The sequence below is a fragment of the Alligator sinensis genome, unplaced genomic scaffold (assembly GCF_000455745.1).
Source record: "Alligator sinensis unplaced genomic scaffold, ASM45574v1 scaffold448_1, whole genome shotgun sequence".
Taxonomy (NCBI): domain Eukaryota; kingdom Metazoa; phylum Chordata; order Crocodylia; family Alligatoridae; genus Alligator; species Alligator sinensis.
Window position 1 is genome coordinate 1,009,066 of NW_005841870.1, and position 20,485 is coordinate 1,029,550.

General features: G+C 42.3%; 1 protein-coding gene across 1 annotated transcript in view; it reads left to right on the forward strand.

The window, feature by feature from the left end:
• Positions 1-3,269: 3,269 nt before the first annotated feature.
• Positions 3,270-20,485, forward strand: part of CAPN9 (calpain 9) — a 48,576-nt gene continuing 31,360 nt past the window's right edge. Inside the window, exons 1-5 of the mRNA XM_006016979.2 lie at positions 3,270-3,482; positions 13,442-13,511; positions 16,654-16,772; positions 18,350-18,483; positions 19,003-19,171. Of these exons, the coding sequence (XP_006017041.1) occupies positions 3,270-3,482; positions 13,442-13,511; positions 16,654-16,772; positions 18,350-18,483; positions 19,003-19,171 (705 nt within the window). The remainder of the gene's footprint in view (positions 3,483-13,441; positions 13,512-16,653; positions 16,773-18,349; positions 18,484-19,002; positions 19,172-20,485) is intronic.

A 20,485-nucleotide genomic window follows, 5' to 3' on the forward strand; every position in this document is an offset into this window, starting at 1 on the left:
CCCTCCCCAGCAGCAGCCAGTGAGTAGGGAATTTCTTTTTCAAAGAGCCAGGAGCTGGGGCTGGGCAGGGCAACCATTGAGAGCAGGCGGGGGATGGGGCCTGTGTGATTTGGAGAATTGGCTGATTCGGCAGCAGTTGAATCTCTGAATCAAATTTGGTCGAAACTATTCAGGACAGTGATAGGAATCATTGAATTGAATCACTGTCCCCCGAATCAACTGAATCCGAATCTGAAGTGAATATTAGCCACTTCACACAGGCCTAATTATTATCTACTTGATTCCTGTTAATCTCTTCATTCCATAGGTATTAATGACCCCTGGTTAAACTGTTTCCAGTAGAGGTAACCTACCTAGAGCAGTGCAGCAGATCTAAGGGCACCACTGTCAGACATGCTAAATTAACTATGTAGACATAGCCTTTTAGGCCAGGTACGGACATTGCACTTTTACTGGTATAAGTGATCGGAAACCAGGCTATACCTGTAACAGAACAGAAGTTCGACACACAAAAATGGTCTATACCCATAACAGAACAGAAGTTTTGCACACATAGGGCATGTCTACACATGCTTTTATGCACACCTAAACTTAATGCACATTTGCCTAATGTGCATTAGTTATCTGCGCACAAATTTGATACCTGCTTTTGCAGGTATCAAATTTAGGTACAAATAGCCTAACATTGCCACTTTGAAGGTGCATTAAGGGCATGCACGTGTTGACTTGTGCCCTTGATGCACCTTAAAAATGACTAATATGCCTTAAATTGGCATGTGTAGATGCGCCTGTAGACTGGTTTAAAAATGGTGGAACCTGGTCTAAGATTTGCTCCTCCCTCCTACCTAAGAGTGAATGTGCACTCTGTTCACTACCAATCTAAACTACGCTGCTTACAGAAAACCATGTGACTTAGATCAATTCCACCTCAGGCTTTTAAAATGTCTGTACCTAGCCTTAGAGTAGAAGAGGAAAAGAAATTCACTGCCCTTAGTTCAGTGGCCTTGACCTGATCTGCAGCATGGCCTACACAGACTAGAGCTGCAGTTTCTCAGATAGTCCCTCTGCGCCACAGGCTGACACATAGCCTGGGGCAGGTGGAATCTTTGGAAAATTTAGCTGGTAAATTCTAAAGAATGTCTCTACAGAATGTGTCCAAACCGTTTTTTCAGAGTTATAACTTCACCATATCTGAGCATGTTTTTTACAGGGTCAGCACACACAACCTCTGAGACAAAAAGTCCGCTTTTCTGACAAATTTCAAGTCCATCCATCAAAGCACACAGTTACAGTTTTTTTTAAGAAAAGGTCACTAGAATTTGTCTTTATGATAAAGAAGCATATCTTCCCTGCTTAAGTTTTCACCAAGTGTATGAAGAAAAACTTGGTCTGCACAATGCAGTTTGGTTTAATGAACAGGACACTGATTGGTGTCAAGCAACAATGGTACCATTCTTCATTCTGCCATCAGCCTAACACGTGACCTTGGGAAAATCACTGCCCTTTTCTGTGCCTCTCTTTTCCTTCACACCCTTTTTCTGTCTTGTCTGCTCAGACTGCTGGCTGCTGAGGAGAATGGCTGAGACAGAGACTTACAATGCATGTGTTCAATGCTTAGGACAGTGGGGCACTGATCTCATTTGGGGCCTCCAGGCACTAACAACAATGATGCAATGAAATGAGGTGAGCATGAAATGGAAGGCGCTCTCTCCAACACTATCCTGAAAAATAACAGAACAGAAAGGAATTAATTCCAAGTTGCATTGATTGAAATTGACTGACCTGTCAAAGGGCCAATGAAACGAGAAGAACAGTTAGTACCATTTGTATTTTAAGCTCATGTTTTGTATTACATGAGCCATATTTTTTATGAAGCAGCATGCATCTTCTACATTTGTAGGCACAGAAAGTCCACCCCAAAGCAGAGTTTGAAACACTGTTAATTACTGTTCTTCAGAGCTCCCACAGCGTGCTGACTAACACCCTCCCTGTCACAAAGCTTTTACAGTCTAATAGTAGATGTGATGTGACAGGTGAAAGCTGCAAGCAATAGCTGAAGAAACAGAAGTACAGACAGACAAAAGCCCCCAAAATAGGACCGTGTGGTTAGGTAGCTGTTACATAAACATCTTATGCCACAATCTGTTCTACAATGTGTAAAGAAACCTCCCTCCACACAACCCATCAAAATCCCTTTGCAGATAAAGGCACCCCTCACCCACACCAAATATTCTGTCTCTGTCTAATGCATGGCCTTCCCACGCCACAGTCTCCCACACCATAGACCCTTCACCATCTAACCATGCTGTCTCCACTCCACTTGATACACCAGGCTAGTCCTCCTGGGAATATTCCATACCTGCTAATGATCCAGTTTCCTTCAACTTAACTTTGCATCTACTTTTCATGAGAGGTTTCCAGGCCTGTGGTCAGGTTTCATGCTGGGTCTTCCCCGTGGAAGTAGATGGCAGGAGGGAGGACCCTGCTATACTTGCTCAGTAAAAAGGCTCTGGAGCCTAGTAATCTAACCTAGCATTCTTGCAGGAAGGTCTTCCTCCTCCTTTTATAAGCAAGAGTGCCAGCTGTTTTGTAGCAGTCATCTCTGATGCCCTTTTGGCCTGGAAAAGGTATGATGAAAGGATTCCAGGTTTGTGATATCTCATAATAAGGCTCAGCTTTTACATCTGGTGGCTTTGGACCAGGAGACACGAGAGGATTTCACACATGGTGACATTTCTCAAATTCATCCAACCAGCAAAGAAAATGCCTCTGCCCCCCTCATACTGTGAAGGGCTTGGTCCAGTGCCATGGAGCGGGGTGTGCAGGTATTCTTTCTCTCCTCTTAGGCAGAACTTACACAACATGAATGAAATGAAATGAAAGGTATCTTTCTGCTCCTCAACGTGGCTCCCGGGGTTACATACCTGAGGGAACACACCGAGCAGCTGGAATATCTGAGGTCAAACAAGTTTGCTTTTTTGTTTGCTCTCGAGGCGTTCCCTTCTATTGTTATTTCAGGAAGAAAGGGAGGTCTCCTTGCCATTCATACAGGTGCAAAAGGGGCGGGGCTCAGGCCATTTTTACTTCCCTGGGAGCACACACACTCCTGTCTTTCTTCTCTGCAGTGAGCACCTCATTCCTCTTTGCCTCCTGTTTTTGGAGGGTGCTGAAATTCTCCACTCTCTTCATCTTTCCCTGGTCTCTTCTTACCTTCCCCCCTGGGTCTCTGGGATCACTGAAGCCTTCTCTGCTGCAGGAGGGGCAGAGCTATGCCTTACACGTACCAGGACTCGAGACCCCAGGCTCCCCAGCTGCCCCAGACTGCGCGGGCCACACACTCCTCTGGCAAGACATATGAGGAGCTGAAGCGCGAGTGCCAGCAGAAGGGAATCCTGTTTGAGGACTGTGATTTCCCAGCCACTGACTCCTCTCTTTTCTTCAGTGAGAGGCCATCTATCCCCTTTGTGTGGAAAAGGCCTGGGGTGAGTATGGCACAGTCCAGAGGCTGTTACTGCTCTTATTGGGCACCATGTATTTATTTTTCTCTCTTTGGCCTGTGACAAGACACCTGAACGCCTTTAATAGAGAATCAAATCTAACATAAAGATGTGATAACTGAGAGGGAGAGCACCAGAGCTTCACAGATGAAATATGTGGGGGGGAATCCTGGTTCTGCCCAAGACAGCGGGAGTCTTGCTGTTGACTGCAGTGGAGCCAGGTATTGTCGTACACAGTCTCTGCCCCCAAAGAGTTTTCAGTATGAATCAGGATCTGGTCATCTGGAATGAGAAAAAGACTCTCAACAAGTATATATAGAGAGAGAGATTTGTGTATAGACCACTAGGTAGCATATAGGTGAATATTATCATTAATTTTACATATATATATATATACACACACACACACACACACACACACACACCCTGCAAAATTAATGTGAATACTTCATGTGTTTTGTTCTGATCTTGTCTTTACTACATTGTAGTCAATAGTGTCACCCCTGATTTATACCTTAGTATGCAAGAGAGAAATCAGACCAGAATTTTTATATTTGTAAGGACAATATTGTCCATGTAAGCAAGGACTGAGGAAGCCTCTATCCAGAGTCATATCACATTGTTGGCTTCACTCTGTTGGCACTATTCCAAGGCTTAAACACTCACATTGCTCCTGGCAGGACTGGTGCCTGGCAGGAATGGTAAAGGGGAAAGTGGGTAAGAGTAATAATGTGCTAGCTCACACTGGCTAGCCCTGGCAACAAAAGCAGTAAAGATGCTACAGTGCAGGTTTAGTATGTGCTAACAGCCATGAGACATGGCTTTAGGCAGTGATTTCTGCCATATTAAAATATGTGCTTATGTGAAGAAGAGTGCATCAAGCATAACAACTAACAGGAAAGAATAAGAAGGTATAAGTGAAAGGAGCTTACCCCCTATCTTCCTCTGACCCTTAAGTATGTTACTCCTCAGTGGAAGACAGCTAAGTTACCATAATGTAGCTTCCACTCACCACTGGATAAAAATGTACATGGGCAGTTCCTGAGGACCAGCTGACAGGCAATGAAACCCTGCTCCCTTTTACTTTCCAGTAAGTCATTCTTATGTCCACACCCTCTGTTTGGTTTTCATTGCCTATCAGTTAGTGGGAGTAGAGGAAGTTTAGTGTCAAGAAGGAGTCTATGTTCGTGGTGCTTTACTTGGTGTTTATCTTACACTGTGTTTCATGCCATCTCTGAAATTGTCCTTGAATTTTTTTAATTGGGAAGAAATAATGACCTCCTTGCCAGATGATGCCAGCTTACACACATGCACAGAGAAATAGCTTTATCTTGAGTAATTATTATAGAAATTAACCTTGTAAGTGTGTGTGTGTGTGTGTGTGTGTGTGTGTGTGTGTGTGTTATACAGGTATACCTATGTACATAGCATGGGCCAGACCATTACTTGGTTTAAGCCTTTATAGATCTCACTGAAGGTACTAGAGTTACACCAGCTGAGGATTACAAAATCTTAGAATCATAAAAAGTAGAATTTGAAGGGACTTCAATCTAGGTCAGATATAGCAGTGAAATGCCAACTCATGAAAGTCCCCATCCCATGTAGGGAGAGGTACTCTCTCCCTTCATGCTTACCCTCTCCTGTCTGAGCATAGCAAACCTGGAAACATGACGAAGCCATTCCCTAGGTTGTATTTCTCCCCAACCTAGTGACTATGCTCAAGGACTCAGAGGATATGTCAATTTAGTCTATAGAGACTATAGACTATAGACTCTATTTAGTCTGGTCTATAGAGGCGAATTCACCAGAAGAGCTATTTTAATCCACTTGCCTGTGTAGACAAGTCCATCTGATGATGTAGGCTGTCACCTCTGAAAGCTTATGCATCTCTGAACCAGTTAGTCTCTAAGGCTATGTCCACATGAGTGGGAACGTGTGTTTCCCTGGGGACAAGTAGCAGTGGCACACCCTGTCCAGTGCTGACACTATTGTTAGGTATTATCACATCAATATTCTTGTTTTGCAACACACACTGAGAAATCCAATATCTTAATGTTACTTTGTACCTTCTAGGATGTTTTTTAGTCTTTTTTCTTTTTGCTTCACCTATGGTAAATTTAAAATAGTTTCCCTTCTCTCAAGAGTTACATAACAAGTCAGTTTGCAGAACTTACTTTCATGGGGAAGGAGTAGTAATTATTGGATATTGTATAGAAATCATGTCAGCGAAGGCACCACTCTGCCAAAGTGAATGGTTCTGTCATTCACTTGTGTTTGTATTCCATTAGTAAGAAGCATGAATCTGTGGCTTTAAAGTGCATAAAAAAACAAGTTCAGTACAGATTCAGTACCTCAAGATACCTAAGTGAATGAACTGATGGTTTTTTGTATAAACCTAGATAGCAGTGATTCTCAACAGCAAATAGGCAGAGCTCTTTTTTTCCCCAGCACCACCTGGGGTGACAAGGAACAATGGTCATAAGCTGATGGAGAATAGGTTTAGGTTGGAGATCAGAAGGCAATATTTTACAGTTAGGGTGGCCAAAATCTGGAACCAACTTCCCAAGGAAGTGGTCCTCACCCCTACCTTGGTCATATTCAAGAGGAGGTTGGACAATCACCTGTCTGGGGTCTTGTGAACCCAGCATTCATTCCTGCCTGTGGCCAGGGGGTCAGGCTAGATGATCTGTTCAGGTCCCTCCTGACCCTACCTACTATGAAACTATGAAACCAGGGTGCTGTGGTACCCTGGGGTGCTTTTAGATTCTTTCAAGGGTGTCAAGGGGTGCCACAGTGTTAGCACTGCTATGTATATAAATATGATTCACAAGATAAACCCAGAAATTTCAAATAGGAATCTGTAGTGTTAAAAACATTCTGACCTGTCTTTCTGAGTATTTTGCAACAGAAGTGTTGCTCTATTATTTTTCTGTAGTCAAAAAAAAAATGACAGCCAGGTTTGAGCAGTTCCTCGAATCTAATGAGGGGTGCCCTAAGTCTAAACAGGTCGAAAACTACGTACCTAAAGCCTCAGCTGGTTGTAATATGACCTAGATTTCTAGCTGCCTTTACTTAATACACTAAACATTTGCAGCTTTATTGAATGCATGCAGCTTGACTAGAGATCTACAGGGAATTTCTAGGGCCTGATTTTCTTTTTGCATATGTTGATGTAAATTAATACTAGCTACCCTGAAATCAGTGACAATACACTACAGTTATGTTGATGTTAAGAGAGAAATTGGCTTATACATTCTCACCCTGTTCCACCCCAGGAGGCACCTGGTATTGTAAAAAACCTAAAAGGGATTCTTCAGGGATAGTCTCTACTTCATTGATTCCAAATTTATACAGAATGCAAGGGTGGTCTTGCAATCTTCCCACAGACTGCAAGATGTAAGATAGGCTTTAAAAAGGCAAATCCTTTTTCTATTACAGAAGGCAGACAACTGAAGGCAAATACCCAAGTTCTGTAACCATGTAACCATGTAAACTAAACAGATTTTGAATACTGAACAGCCTAATTCACCTAGGGCCAGGACCTGCATAATATGAATGCCTTATAGGCTTAATGCAAATTATTTGAAGTCAACAAAAGACTCCTATTAATCTCATTGGGCTCTGGATCAGGCCCATAAATACGTGTAATTCCATACCAGGTATTCACTATTAAACCAACAGCCTGGATTGAGAGAATGCATTTTTCAAGCCCAGGCAGAAAGACAAAATGGCTCAATACCTAGTCCACTGGTATCTCTTCCATATTATAGCTGCTACTGGGTTGAGAGAACCATGAACCCCCAGCAATTAATTTAAACTTTGCTTCTGCTCCTCAGGCACCTAATCCATCCCTTACTTCCAGCATATACACCCTCAGAATTGTACCACAGAATAAAAGTATGCTTTATGATGTGAACTCATACTTTCTCTCCTTTTATAGGTCATGAACTGCTCCTAGTTAGGTTTGTATATAGATTGTTGCACAGCAGTTGTTGAACAGGTAGTCAGATTTACAGTCAAGTTCAGCAATGTTGATGTGGAGAGGCATAAAGTTCGCAATCCTCTGTCATCTAACATCACTACACCCTAGAAAGGAATTCCCCACTGACAAGGCATATGGCATCTTCCCTTCCATTTTTCAGGTCTCTGACAGTTGGATACATTTAACTCTCCCTAGGACTCTGCAGCACTTTGCTGATGGAAATCTCTGGGAGCTGTCACATCAGTGGGTTTTTGGCTGCCCTGGTAGTTATCCCCTTTTCAAACAATACCACTTTTGAGAGATTGTCCTGAGCCCTTCTGCAAATGCCCATGTCTGTTTTTGAATGAAGCTGGTACTCTGAACCACTGCAATATGTTGCTCACTTACACCTTCCACCTACCTTAAAACTGGCTGTGATCAAGGCACTCTTAGATGCTCCCAGATGCTTCTGTGTATAAAATGGTGATGGATGTAATACTATGATATGGGTAGTACTGCTTCTAATCCAAATATGAGCATTTGCAAAGTCAAGCTCCCAAAGTTTGAATGGCACCATGCAGAATCAAGGTGGTGGAGGAGTCTTGCCATGCAGTGCCCATGGTGTGTTGGATTGATAGTCCTGGAAACTGAAGTCTCCTGTTTTATAAAAGGCTAAAGTAGCAGCATAGTACTCTTTATCCTCCCTAACTTGGGTGGGCCTGTAATACATCCTTTGTTGTCAATGCAGTCCTTGGGGCCTGATTCTTTGCTGAGTTTATACCAGCACCGCTGACAGTCATGGACACTGCTTTGTTGTAAGTGAAAAGAGAAATGGGCTCTTGGGCCCTAATGAAACTGGCCACAATGGTGCTCGTCAAGATGCATAGACCATGCTCTCAGAGATGGATTCAGACCACTAATCCGCTTTAGAGTCCACCAATCAATCAACTGTCAATAATGTCAGTTATTAATGTTCCAGCCCAGAATCAAACTAATGACCTCGCTGTGAAGCTAATAACCGGAGCTGTCAAGTCAGGTGGAACTGTATTATTTAAAAATAGAATATGGAGTATAATTTGTAAAACTTGCAAATGACCACAACTGTGCCGTCCCTCAGAGCTGGGAAGATGTCCTCCCCCAGGGTGTGCACGCAAAATATGATGGGAACTCTGCACAGCTGATCCTTAGGGAGTGAAAGTTATTGAGCCAAGGTCACACACTTTTTGAGTATCTGAGCACTGGCTAAGTGATGTGTTGGATTTGTTTTCCTGGTAACTGCCGTACACTGCACTTGCTGTAAAACATAGGTTCTCTATAAGCAGCACTCATGTTATCGAAATCCCTATAGTTTTGTACTACAATCTTATATTTTTAAGGGCAATGAATTGCTTCTGTTATCATTTACTTATAGCCCATATGCAGCAAAGTGTATTTAACAAACAGGTGGTTCAGGTAACAATAAGGTCCACTTTGACTTACCTTTGCTTACTCTACCTCCGACACACCAAACTCCCTCTTTTAATGCTGCCTCCCACAAAGGGACTTAGCGTGAAGGAATGTGCCCAGATCACCACATCTTGATCACTTCCTTTGAAACCAGAAAACATGCTAAAAATAGGTCATCCTCTTTGCTACCTACAGAAGCTTCAGCTATACAGAATTAATGTGCAAATTTCAGGTTGGCATAATCACTTTATTGGTCAGTGGGCACTTCTTCTCTTCTGCCCTGAGTAAGGGTATGCTCTTTTGACCTGCTCATATTTATTTACTTCAACAGGAGTAGGACTGTGCCTTTCAATTACAGTGCTGCAGTTCACTGCTGAATGCACACTGGGAGGTGCTGGGAATACTCAGTTTTCAATAAAGCAAATGGGCATTCTGCTCAGGGCGGGCAAAGAATGGGCTGGAAGGTGACTTTAAACCAACTTTGAACTTCACTGTATTTCCAGCTTGTCCTTCCTGCATACATCTGAGCAGCCTTGTGGTTGCTGTAACCTGTACTTAGCAGATAACAAGTCTTTTGAGGCTGCTCCTTGAACAATTACAGCTGCAACAAAGCGCTAGGACCACATCCTTTTCCCTAAAAAATCAGCACATTCTTTATCATGGGTGCTGTGAAGAGGGTCTGGCAAAGTGACATTTCTGTGGCCTTATTCTACCCAAGGAAAATCTTAATGTAAGGTTATTTTAGGGTCATTTTCACCCTCTTTATGCCACCAGAGAAACGTAAAAGGGGAAAGGAAAGTACAGAGATTTGGCTCTAGGGTGTTATAAGAGGGGAACGAAGCATCCTCGAGGGACAGGACAAACAGTTTTAACTTTGAGAGTTTGTCACCTTTTTCAACCACTTTGCTGTCCACCTGGATCTGAAACATTCAACAAAATGTGTGCAGTCGACCCCCAAGGCCAATGTGCCAGGGTTGAACCAAGGATAACCAGAGCTACAAGCAGTATGAGGATTGCTGGCTGATAAGTATAATGACCTGTATTCTGTTTAGGCCCAAGGGGGACTTTATAGCACACCCACTGCTAAGTTATAAATGTAGCCCCAGTGTTATTCATTTCCCTGATCCACTATATGCTCTTCAATTGATCCAACTCCTAGTGGGATATTAGCAATTCAACTCATCCGCAGCAAGGACTAGCACCAAAGGAGTTAACTTCAGATCATGGCAATCACTCAGGGGGGAGCTCTGGGTATGGCAAAAGTGTTCCTGTGGACAGGAAAATGAAGGGCTTGGCAGGTTATAAGCAGACAAGGTTATTTGGGTAGATGTGATATCTTTTATTTATTAGACTAAAGAGTTGGAACAATTGGCAAGTTATAAGGTTTTTTATGAGCTAGTTACCAGCTTTGTCAAATACCCAGTCTATTAAAATAGGAGGACTATTATTAAGCTAATTTAATAGGCATGAGAAAACAAAAAAAACTCTATTGACATTTATTTTACCAGCTCAGTGGAGCTTGCTCATTCTTTATCCTGTCTGGAGTCAGTTTTTACATAAAATCATAGGAAATTAGGGTAGGAAGGGAACTAAGGAGGTCATCTAGTCCAACCCCCTGCTCAAAGCTGGACTATCCCCAAATAGATCACCCAACCAAGGTCTTGTCTACCTGGGTCTTAAAACCCTCTAAGGATGGAGATCCTACAGCCGCTCTGGGTAGCCTGTTTCTGTGCTTTACTCTTTGTGAAAAAGGTTTTCCTAATATCTAACCTAAACTTCCCTGGCTGCAACTTGAGACCACTGCTCCTTGTTTTGTCATCTGCCAGTCCTGAGAACATGTTGCTATCGCTTTAAATTATTTTAGAGCCTTCATTTAAGGGATATGTTTTTTTTTATGTAGTACTGTTAATGTATGGATTATTTTTGTTTGAAAAAGGTCCTTTCTCAGGTCCTGGTTGCTTGTCACAAAAAAATGTACACAGGGCCATCCCTGGGGAGGGGGCCAATTGAGGCAACCACCCTGGGCCCCACGGACAGTGGTGTACAGGCCCCACTGTGGCCCTGCCAGTGCCAGCAGCTTCTGTGGGTGGTCGCTGCTCCCCTTCCACTGCTACCGCTGGCTTCTGTGGGCAGTCGCTATCCTCCCATGTGTGTCCCCCCCACCCCCACTGCCGCCGACACTGCTGCCGGCTTCTGGGGATGCCCCTCTAGGGATGTCTCTGAATGTACATAATGACGTGCAAATTCAACAATTTGGTCACTTTTCTTACCTCAACATATTAAAATAACTTCTCCACCCAGATAATATACATTCCACCTTCTTACACATGTTAAGCCTAACACATGCAGAAAAGCTGGCAGAACAATCTCTTTGCAGCATATTCTGACACTCAAAACCTTCAGGCTGTTTAGCTTGCTTTTCAATATTGCCAGGTCCCATTGTCCAAATTGGACTTCAACCCACTTTGTTTAGCTAGAAAAGGAATTAGAAGCTCTCTGAGAGTACAATATTCTTATTGTCTTTAAATAAAATAAATACATCAAAAGCCACCCATTTTCTATCCACACAACTGAAGTGATTGAGATCTTGAAACTGAATCTTCTATTATTTTACCCCTGTTTAATTTCTGCCTTTGGCAAATACACTGGTGAGAGGTTTCTTTCCCTGAGTCTTAACTGGATTAGTTTGGACCAAATTATACAACCAGCTCTGCAATGGGATTTAAGGGCTGACTGATTAAATGCATGTGCATCCCTTCAATATAGCAGAGAAGGAGCAGGCAGCCTTTCCCAGTTTATTCAATTCATTTCAATTCAATTAACTTAAATTCAGTTAGACTTTTCTGGCATAGCAAGTTACCCAAATGCAGGAGAAAACAGACCCCTTATTTATTTATTTGTCAGCAATAATGACAGCCTATCTAGGTTTGTGTGTTGTGATTTCTATAGGGTTGCATATCTTGACCGACGCCTTGACTGATGCCTTGCCTGAAGCCTTGGCTATATCAAGATGGTACCGACAAGGTGTCCTCCTGATTACATGAAGCACCTCCTGTGTAATCATGCAAGACAGGATGACTTTCTGAATTAAAACGAAAGCAGGGATGGATCATGAAGTCTATGAGGGAATAATTTCTTGGATTTATTTCTTTATCTGAAGCCCACGGGAGTCAATGAGGGCACGTAATTATGGCACAAGGCAGCACTGCACAGAGATATTCTAAGATAGTTCTTGGACTGGAAGCAGGATAGCTGCATTAGTGTATATTCCTCCTATGCCCAGGCTAATATGCTCTGCTTCTCTCTTCTTTGCAGAGCTAATTAGGCTAGGCACTATGCCATGCTAATGCAAGTGTCCCGCTTCTTGTTTCTGGCCTTGTGTTGAATGGACTTACTCATTATAATCTTTTCTTTAGTTTCAATGAGCTTTGAAATAGGCCTTCTCTCTGTTACATTTGATTTTAACAGCTTCTACATAGCCTTTGAGAAAGCCAGTTACAGACAGATCTTGTTGTGGCAATTGCTTCTGGTGGTCCTGAACAAACACTGGCTGGTTCTACTTGCATTTGTCTTCATTTCTGGTAGGAGCAAGGACCAGGATACAGGGCTACCTATCTTCTAGTGCAAAGCTGAAACTGCAGAGCTATGTCTTAGGTGTGCCAAAGACTTGGTAAGTGAAGAAGAGTGGTCCAATGATTAGATAACTAGCCTGGGGGTCTGGAAATACAGATTCAAATCCAGGTTCCACCAGAAACTCACTGCTTGATCTTGGGCAAGTCCTTTTGTGCCTCAATTTCCCCACCTGAAAAATGGAGGTACTTGCACTTCCCTGCAGCAGGATAAATACCTCCAAGATTATGGTGCACTCTGATATTCTGAGTGGTCATATAAATACCTAACATTTCTACCCAGAAGGTTTCAAGAACAATGAGCCAGTAGATGTCCATCATAATTCCATTCAGCAAGAGACAAGTTCCATAGACAAATATCAGCAAAGAACATCTGCAATATGTCAATTGAATATAAAACAGTCTGAGAAATACTTGTCCAAACTGTCTTCATTCTACAATGACCATGTATTCTCAGTGCTTCTCAACCTTTGAGCCCACAAGGGTGTGGAGTAGCATACCTGCTGCAACTCCCAGTTAAAACTAACATTGCTCAGTAAAACAAACAAAGGTTGGGATCAGCCTTTTGTTTTTTTCCAGAGGAGATGTGTTCATGGCTGCTGGCCACTGTCTGTGATAGGCATGCTCCGCAGGTAAGGAAAGAATTTCATCCATCAAGACTGCCAGCCAAATACCTTTGATAAATACCAAGTAATTGGAAAAATTAAGACAAATGATCCTATCGCTGCTGATACACTCTAATGGTTCAATATAGCACTTCATAGTAGCTGTACTCTCCTGTGGTTGCCGGGTTCCCAAGGTATACGGTGATGTACTTTACATACTGCATGACAGGTCCAGTACCTAAATGTTGCAATGTTTTTGTAGGCATCTGTTAAATTATTTCACTCATTCTTTTACTCTCCCAGGACATTGTTAATGACCCACAGTTTATAACTGGAGGAGCTACAAGAACTGACATTTGTCAAGGGGATCTTGGTGAGTGTTTATCTTTCACCCCTATGCTAAGATCTGTGATGCCAAAACATCCTAGTCTGTGGGGGGGAGGACTAGGACTTGTGCAATAACATATCTGAGGGCTGCCACTCAAGCAGCAGCCTCAATTATTGCCTTTGGAGGTAGGGAGGAGGCTCAAGAATAGCTACCAGCAGCACAGCAGGCAGCACTGCACTGGGTGCCACTGCTGCCTAGAGCGCAAAGCTGCCCTTTTACAGCTCTGTGGTTTGCCCCTTTTTTCCTGAGTTAGTGGAACCAGTGAAACTAGAAGTAATACACATGCTCTCATTCTAACTTCAGACCCATTTCTGGTTGCCTGGATAAAGGTATCACATTCTTTCCTTCAAATTAAAAGGAACTTGAATAGGCTAAGATAAGGTTTTCAAATTAGGGTGTACAACTCCGAATAAGGTTGCATTTAATAGCAGGAGCCCCTCATTGTCTCCTAATTACATTGCAAGTAACAGGGAGTGGGGTTTAGCACACTTTTGCACCTCAACATCAGCTGTCTCTCTCTCTCCAATTACCCCAGTGTAAGCGAAAACTAAAACAGGTCAATTTAACCCTGTTTCATTCATGGGTTAACCATCCTATTTCAATTCTCATTGGCCGTGTTTACACGAGACAATGACTGTGCAGTTGTTACAGCACAGTCATTTAGTACTTACATACATGAGTACTAAATGACTGCATCGCTGAATGGCTTTTAGGCGATGCTGACTGCGCAGTAGCTCATTACCACTGCTCAATAGCATCACGTCACACTTCATGCCACGCAGTGCTACTGCACGCTAGTAACAAGCTACTGCACAGTCAGCATCTCATGTAGCTGTGGCCACTGTGGGGTAAGAGCAGGCAGAAAAACATGGAGGAACTGGGGTGAGTTAAGTCCTGCAATAAACATGGGGCAGGGCACATGAACAGTGTATGTATAGGCTCAAGGGAAATCATCCATATTAAGCAAGGTCATCACATGATTAAGTTTTGGAACTTCTGGGTAGGGCAAAGTGAGAACACCCTGTTGCTGCCCCTTTGGAAATGTATGGGATCCGTAGGTTCCTCAGGTCAGATCTGCTCTGTGTCCTGTAAGCACATAGTATTCTGCAGGAATTTGGATTCTTGGCTACATTTATTCTCTCTCTTGACAATATGGGGCATGTCAGTGGGTTACCCAGACATACGTGGTATTTGCGTCCTGTAACAGGGAGATCTGGCCCTTTAAGAGGAAGCAGCTAGCCCTATTGTGGAAGCCCAGCTATGAGCAGTTAGCTGGTGAGGGAATATCCCACCAGCAGTTAAAAACCCAGAGGAGCGAGAGCAGAGAGTAGTGAGCTAGGGAATGCATCACTTTGTAGGCAAGAGGCAAAATAGACCCACGATAAGCTCACTACCAGAAAGGGCCATGCTAAAGAGCTAAACTAAGGGACCCTCTTACCACCTGGAGAAGGGATTGAAAGGTTTGTTTGTTGGTTGCTTGTTGGTCCAAGGACTGTTTGTATTTAGAGGATTGGCTAAGGAGTTCCCAAGGGGAGCAAAGCCAGCCTGCAAGGCAACTGGTGCAGAAACCCGCTTACAGCTCCCAACATGTGTTTTGATGTATTGATTAGCATGCTAATACGACATGCTACACTGTCACAACACAGCTACACTGTCTTGGAGGACCACATGCTTACAGACTGTAGTAGAAGAGGACAAAGTCTCTGGAAAGCGGTTACTATGGTAGAAAGAGGATGTCTTAAAGAAGACAAAGGTTATTTGCACAGGCACATGGTATTTATAGGACTAACTTCCATAATGCTGTTATCTTCTAAATTGCCTTGTTCCACACAGTGGGTGCCTGGAATTGAATGGAATTATAGTTCAAAAGGACCTCAACTATAATTGTACAGAAGTAAAAAGTGGTATGTCCTTGTACAGCACTATAGGATGGACCTAAAAACCCTAAGAAAGATAATTTTCTATTGTATTCTGTAGGGCTTTAGAGTAATTTCTGTGCAGCCTTGTTACATTTCCATGGAAAGCTATTTGTATAATTCTGTTCAGATTGTGTAAGACTTTCCATCAGAGGAATTCTGGAGGTCATGTGCATGTGGCATCCCATCAGTCTCTGATAAAATAGCTTACAGGAATTATACAGTGTAGTGGCTGTCTTGTAAGGGACACTCACTTACTTAAGTAAGAGGCACTCACTGCTCTGTTCACTCAGTGCAAACAACACAGAAGCTGTGTCAGGCTTTTTGACTGGGAAAATGTGGTTGATTCATTCTTGAGAACTGCCATTTCCCTTTCCTGAATCACTACCACAAAGCCAAGGTCTTGATTTTTTTCTGAGGAAAAGGAATTCACAGGACGTTCTCAAATTTTGGTCCTGCTAAAGTGAAGGGAAATTTTGCACTGGATTTTCTGAGGTTGAGAGTTTGCTCAGCTTCTATAAAACTTCCTAGAGAACAGCAAATGGAGTGGTTCTGCATTGCATCTTGCCTGGCTAGTACCAGACAACCCATCCTCTCCTTGAGTTTTTAAGTTAAGTAGGTTATTGATGCACCCCTAATTGATAGACAACCAGCCAGTATACTGCTAAACATAGCTGTGACTCTTATCAAGTGTCTCATGTGAAACCAACAGAATCAGCAAATGAAGCTTCAGTACCTTTCTTTTTGTGAACTTTTAGAATAATGGGCCAAAGCCCATTAAAATCATTGTAAATCCAAATAACTTGAGTAGAACTAGTCATGCTTTACACTGATGTAATAAAAAAAGCAAAACTTAGCCCATTGAGAGAGACAGCTGACAGTTGTGTTCCTAATTGGTTCTGGAGAAGTTTACATGCCATGGGAAATATGAAAATCACAAGCTAATGAAATCAACTTGAATCAACGCATGTTAATTCTTAATGCATACTTTATGAAATACGGATCACATAATGTAAAAAAGGCAATACTCTGATCTCAATTACAATTTTATACATCTAGAAAAACTCCATTGACTTCAAGCATAATAGTTTAACAGAAAACAGACTCATGGAGGCTATGACAAGACTGCTACAGAATGTCTGCCCTATATATTTTGTGCATTTTCCCAACATGTTATGGATGATCTATGCTTTGCTCTTTTCATTTTCCAGGTGACTGCTGGCTATTAGCAGCCATAGCTTCACTTACTCTGAATGACAAAACCTTAGCCAGAGTTGTACCTCAGGATCAAAATTTTGGACCTGGTTATGCTGGAATATTTCACTTTCAGGTAAGATAAACACACAACACAAAATTCAAACCCGTCAAGGGCCTGGAAAGCTAAATGTCCCAGTCTGTTTTGGAGTCGGGTTTTCAATTTACAGTTGAGGAGAGTGACTGAGATGTTCTAAACAGTCCTTCCTAAATGTACTGTACTCTCTGGATAAGAAAACCAGGAAAAATGTTAGAGTCATGCAGTCACACCTGGTTCCCTATTTTAAAGTGAAACACAGTGGTAGAAATCAAGGCATTATCCTAGGAAGATTTGAATATTCACAGTCAGATTCAACTCTCAATTACATATATTCAGCTCCACTAGCAGGAAATCAGAAGGGATGCGTAGGTGTAACCAAGAGAATCGTTTGACTCAACAGGCTATGTGTGTATGTTTAAAATGGCTTGAGCCACATGATGCTCTATATCTAATTCACATCAAGAAATACAGACACAACTCTCTCAGGGTATCTGATTAGTTCAGATTCCAATCCCTTCTGAATCGTCCAATACAGTGTAATAGAATTAAAGTGGTAATTTGTATAAAATAGTTAAACAAGCATACAGACTTAAATAAATACTCAGTGCTCAAATACCACAGTTCTAAGCATGGTGTTAGAGCACAAATAGAATACAATAAATCTCTGCTACAGAATTGTGTAGGTTAGAAATTCCATATAAAGAATACTGTTCTATACTTAATATTGTAGCTTTTCAGAATAATTTAGGGAAGCTGAATAACTTTCCATTAAACCCTGTAGAATTCTATAGGATTTGTTCATACAGAGATAAATTACGGTGGACAGAAAATTCCTCTCTGCCATGAATTTGGCTTGTTACTTATTCCATATTCTGGTGCCCTCGATTCATAATATGCACGGTCAGAGATGTAACCAGGCAGCTCCACACCCAAAGCAGCCACATCATGACCAATGCAGTACTGACTGCTGAGGTGTTGATCAGGGCAGTGCAATCAGCTGTTGCTGAGGTTGGAGCTCTTTTTGTATCCTCCACTCCCCTCAAAGTGGCTTCTGGGGCTGCCACCCTGGTCTCTCCCTCCTCCTATTTACTCTACTTTCCTCTCATTTCAATTCAGCGCTGTTTAAATAATTTACTACTGTTTATAACACTACAGTTTAAATGAAGTAGCGAGGTATCATTACCAGAAAAGCAGTGCAGTTCAAGGTAGGTCACTTTGTATCAGTTCAGGTGTCTATGTGTCATGTTTAGTAAAAAAAAAATCCTACTTTTTACTTTATTGAGAAGAGAAGTTGAAGGTGTTTTGGGAGAGAAGAGAAACTTGCTGCTTATTTTTGTTGAATTTAATTTGGCTCACAGAGTGCCATGTTTATAGTCCTATAACAGAGGCTATGCCTACATTGTTTCCCTTGCCCTCTGTAGATGATGCCCTCCACCAGGCCTCCCTTTCCTTAAGAAGGTGCTGAAGAAGCAGTATAGACATATCTAGTTAATCACCCCTAAAAGTTTCTGAGATAGATCAGAATCATGTTAGAGGAATAACTAGAGAGCGTCATTAGCCCTATCAAATACTATAAATTATTCAATGATCCTCTCTCTGTCCCTTCTAAACAGTTTTGGCAACACAGTGAGTGGCTGGATATCGTTATTGATGATCGATTACCAACTTTCAAGGGCCGCTTGGTTTTCCTGCACTCAGCCGAACACAATGAATTTTGGAGTGCTTTACTGGAGAAGGCCTATGCCAAGTAAGTGCTGGGAGTCACGTGGTACAGGCACTGTTCTCACTTTTCAAATACCCCCTTCTGTTTGTTTTTTCCTTTTGCCTTAGCTCTGACCTGAAGGTATGAAATTAATCTCCAGCTTCCAGTAAATTAATGGAAAGACTCCAATTGGCCACAGTGGGAGCTGGATGGAGTCCTAAAACATGCTCTTTGTTCCTCTGCTGGGAATGCTAATAATACCTACTGCTACGGATAAAACCTGGAATGTGACTAGCATTTGGCTTGGTATTCAGCAGACCACTGATCAACAATGATAGGGTCAAGACATCATAGTCCCTGCTAACCTGGTCCAGATCTGAACCAGTAATGAACCAGTGGTTCGAGAATGTCTAGAGGAAGAGGCGAATGACCCCAGTATTAACAACTGCACTGATTTAACTTGTGTTACAGCTGATTTATGCCCACATGAGTCAGAAGATAGGCTCAGCACATCATGAAAAAGTGTTTAAAAACATGTTTCACAGTTAAGGTGTATTTTTTCAGACTGAATGGCAGTTATGAAGCCCTGAAAGGAGGCAGTGCAATAGAAGCCATGGAAGATTTCACTGGAGGAGTTGGAGAAATGTATGAAGTTAGAAAAGCCCCTGACAATTTCCATGACATTTTGGAGAAAGCACTTAAGAAAGGCTCTATGGTGGGCTGCTCCATTGATGTAAGTAAGAAGCTGGAGTCGGTCTGAGCTTAGTTTCATTTTATGTACGTGTGATTTTTGTTTCAAAGTAAAAATGTTTTTAAAGAAACACAGATGAAATGGATGGCAAATAAATAGGGCACAACTTTATAAAGAGTAGCTGTAATCTAATATATGGGTAAAACCCTTTTGGTCGTTAGACCAGCTGATCAGAGGAAGAAAGTCATCAAACATCAACTTGAGATGTCCAGTTTGTTTGTGTGTGACCTGTATTTCCTGCCCCATTCTCCTGACCTGGGTTTGGGTTAAAGCTATTCACAGCCCTGTCACATGGAAGGGGGCCAGTAACTACTGACCTCAGTGATCACTACTAAGGTATTTTAGGCTGCAACCCTCTAGTGACCCCTCTGGGGGCTTAGGAGGCTTTGCAAGTTAGTTCATAAATGAATTTTCCTGCTCATGAAAGATACCAGATTTACAACTCTGAAGCCTGTAGTGCTCCACTGGAGTGTATGGGCAGCAGCTGTGTAAGGCAATGCTCTGCTGATGTGTCAGATCTCTGCCAAGTGAACACATTTCTAGGGATGGGAGAAGATGGTTCTCTCAGAAGTCTCAGTCAGTCCCCAGTGTGTCCAAAGGGAAAGTTCTGGGATGATTTTACTGAGGGCTATGCAATGAGTTGATTTTATTGGTTTAACAACCAGACTGAAAATCAAAAACAAAGTGATTTGGATTAACTTGACAAAACTGTTTTGCAGGTTTCTTAACAAAATACAAAAGCTGAAAAATGGTGGTTTGGGAGCAAAGGAAATGGTTCATTGCCCATGATGTTTTTGCTTTTGCTTTCAGGCACCCATAAAAAAAGTAAAGGGAGTGAAGAACTAAATTCACTAAGTCCGAGAAGGGAGAGGAGTACGTGGGGGTTCCCTTTCTATCCAGTAATTCAGTCATTAAGCCATTCACCTGGATATGGGAGACTTAAACCATTCTCTCTCTCATTCAAAGCAGAAATTTGAGGCAGGGTCTCCCAGGTTTCAAGAGAGACCTTAATTACTGGAATAGAGTTGATCCTGGGAAGGGGCTTTCACCATCTCTCCCATGAGAAGTGTTTGACTTGAGCCTGGGAGACAGAATGATTCCTTTTCATGGCAGTTAGGCCATTCACCTGGGCTCCAGTCCCTTATCCAGTAAATGTTTAAGGGTAAATGGACAAAGTAGAACAGTGTCAATCAGAAACTGAGAGCACCCCAACCAAAAGTTGGCTAGGATGCTTCCTCAGAAAATTTAGATTCAAATCCACTCAGGCAAAGAAGGGAACTGAACCTGAGTCTCTCA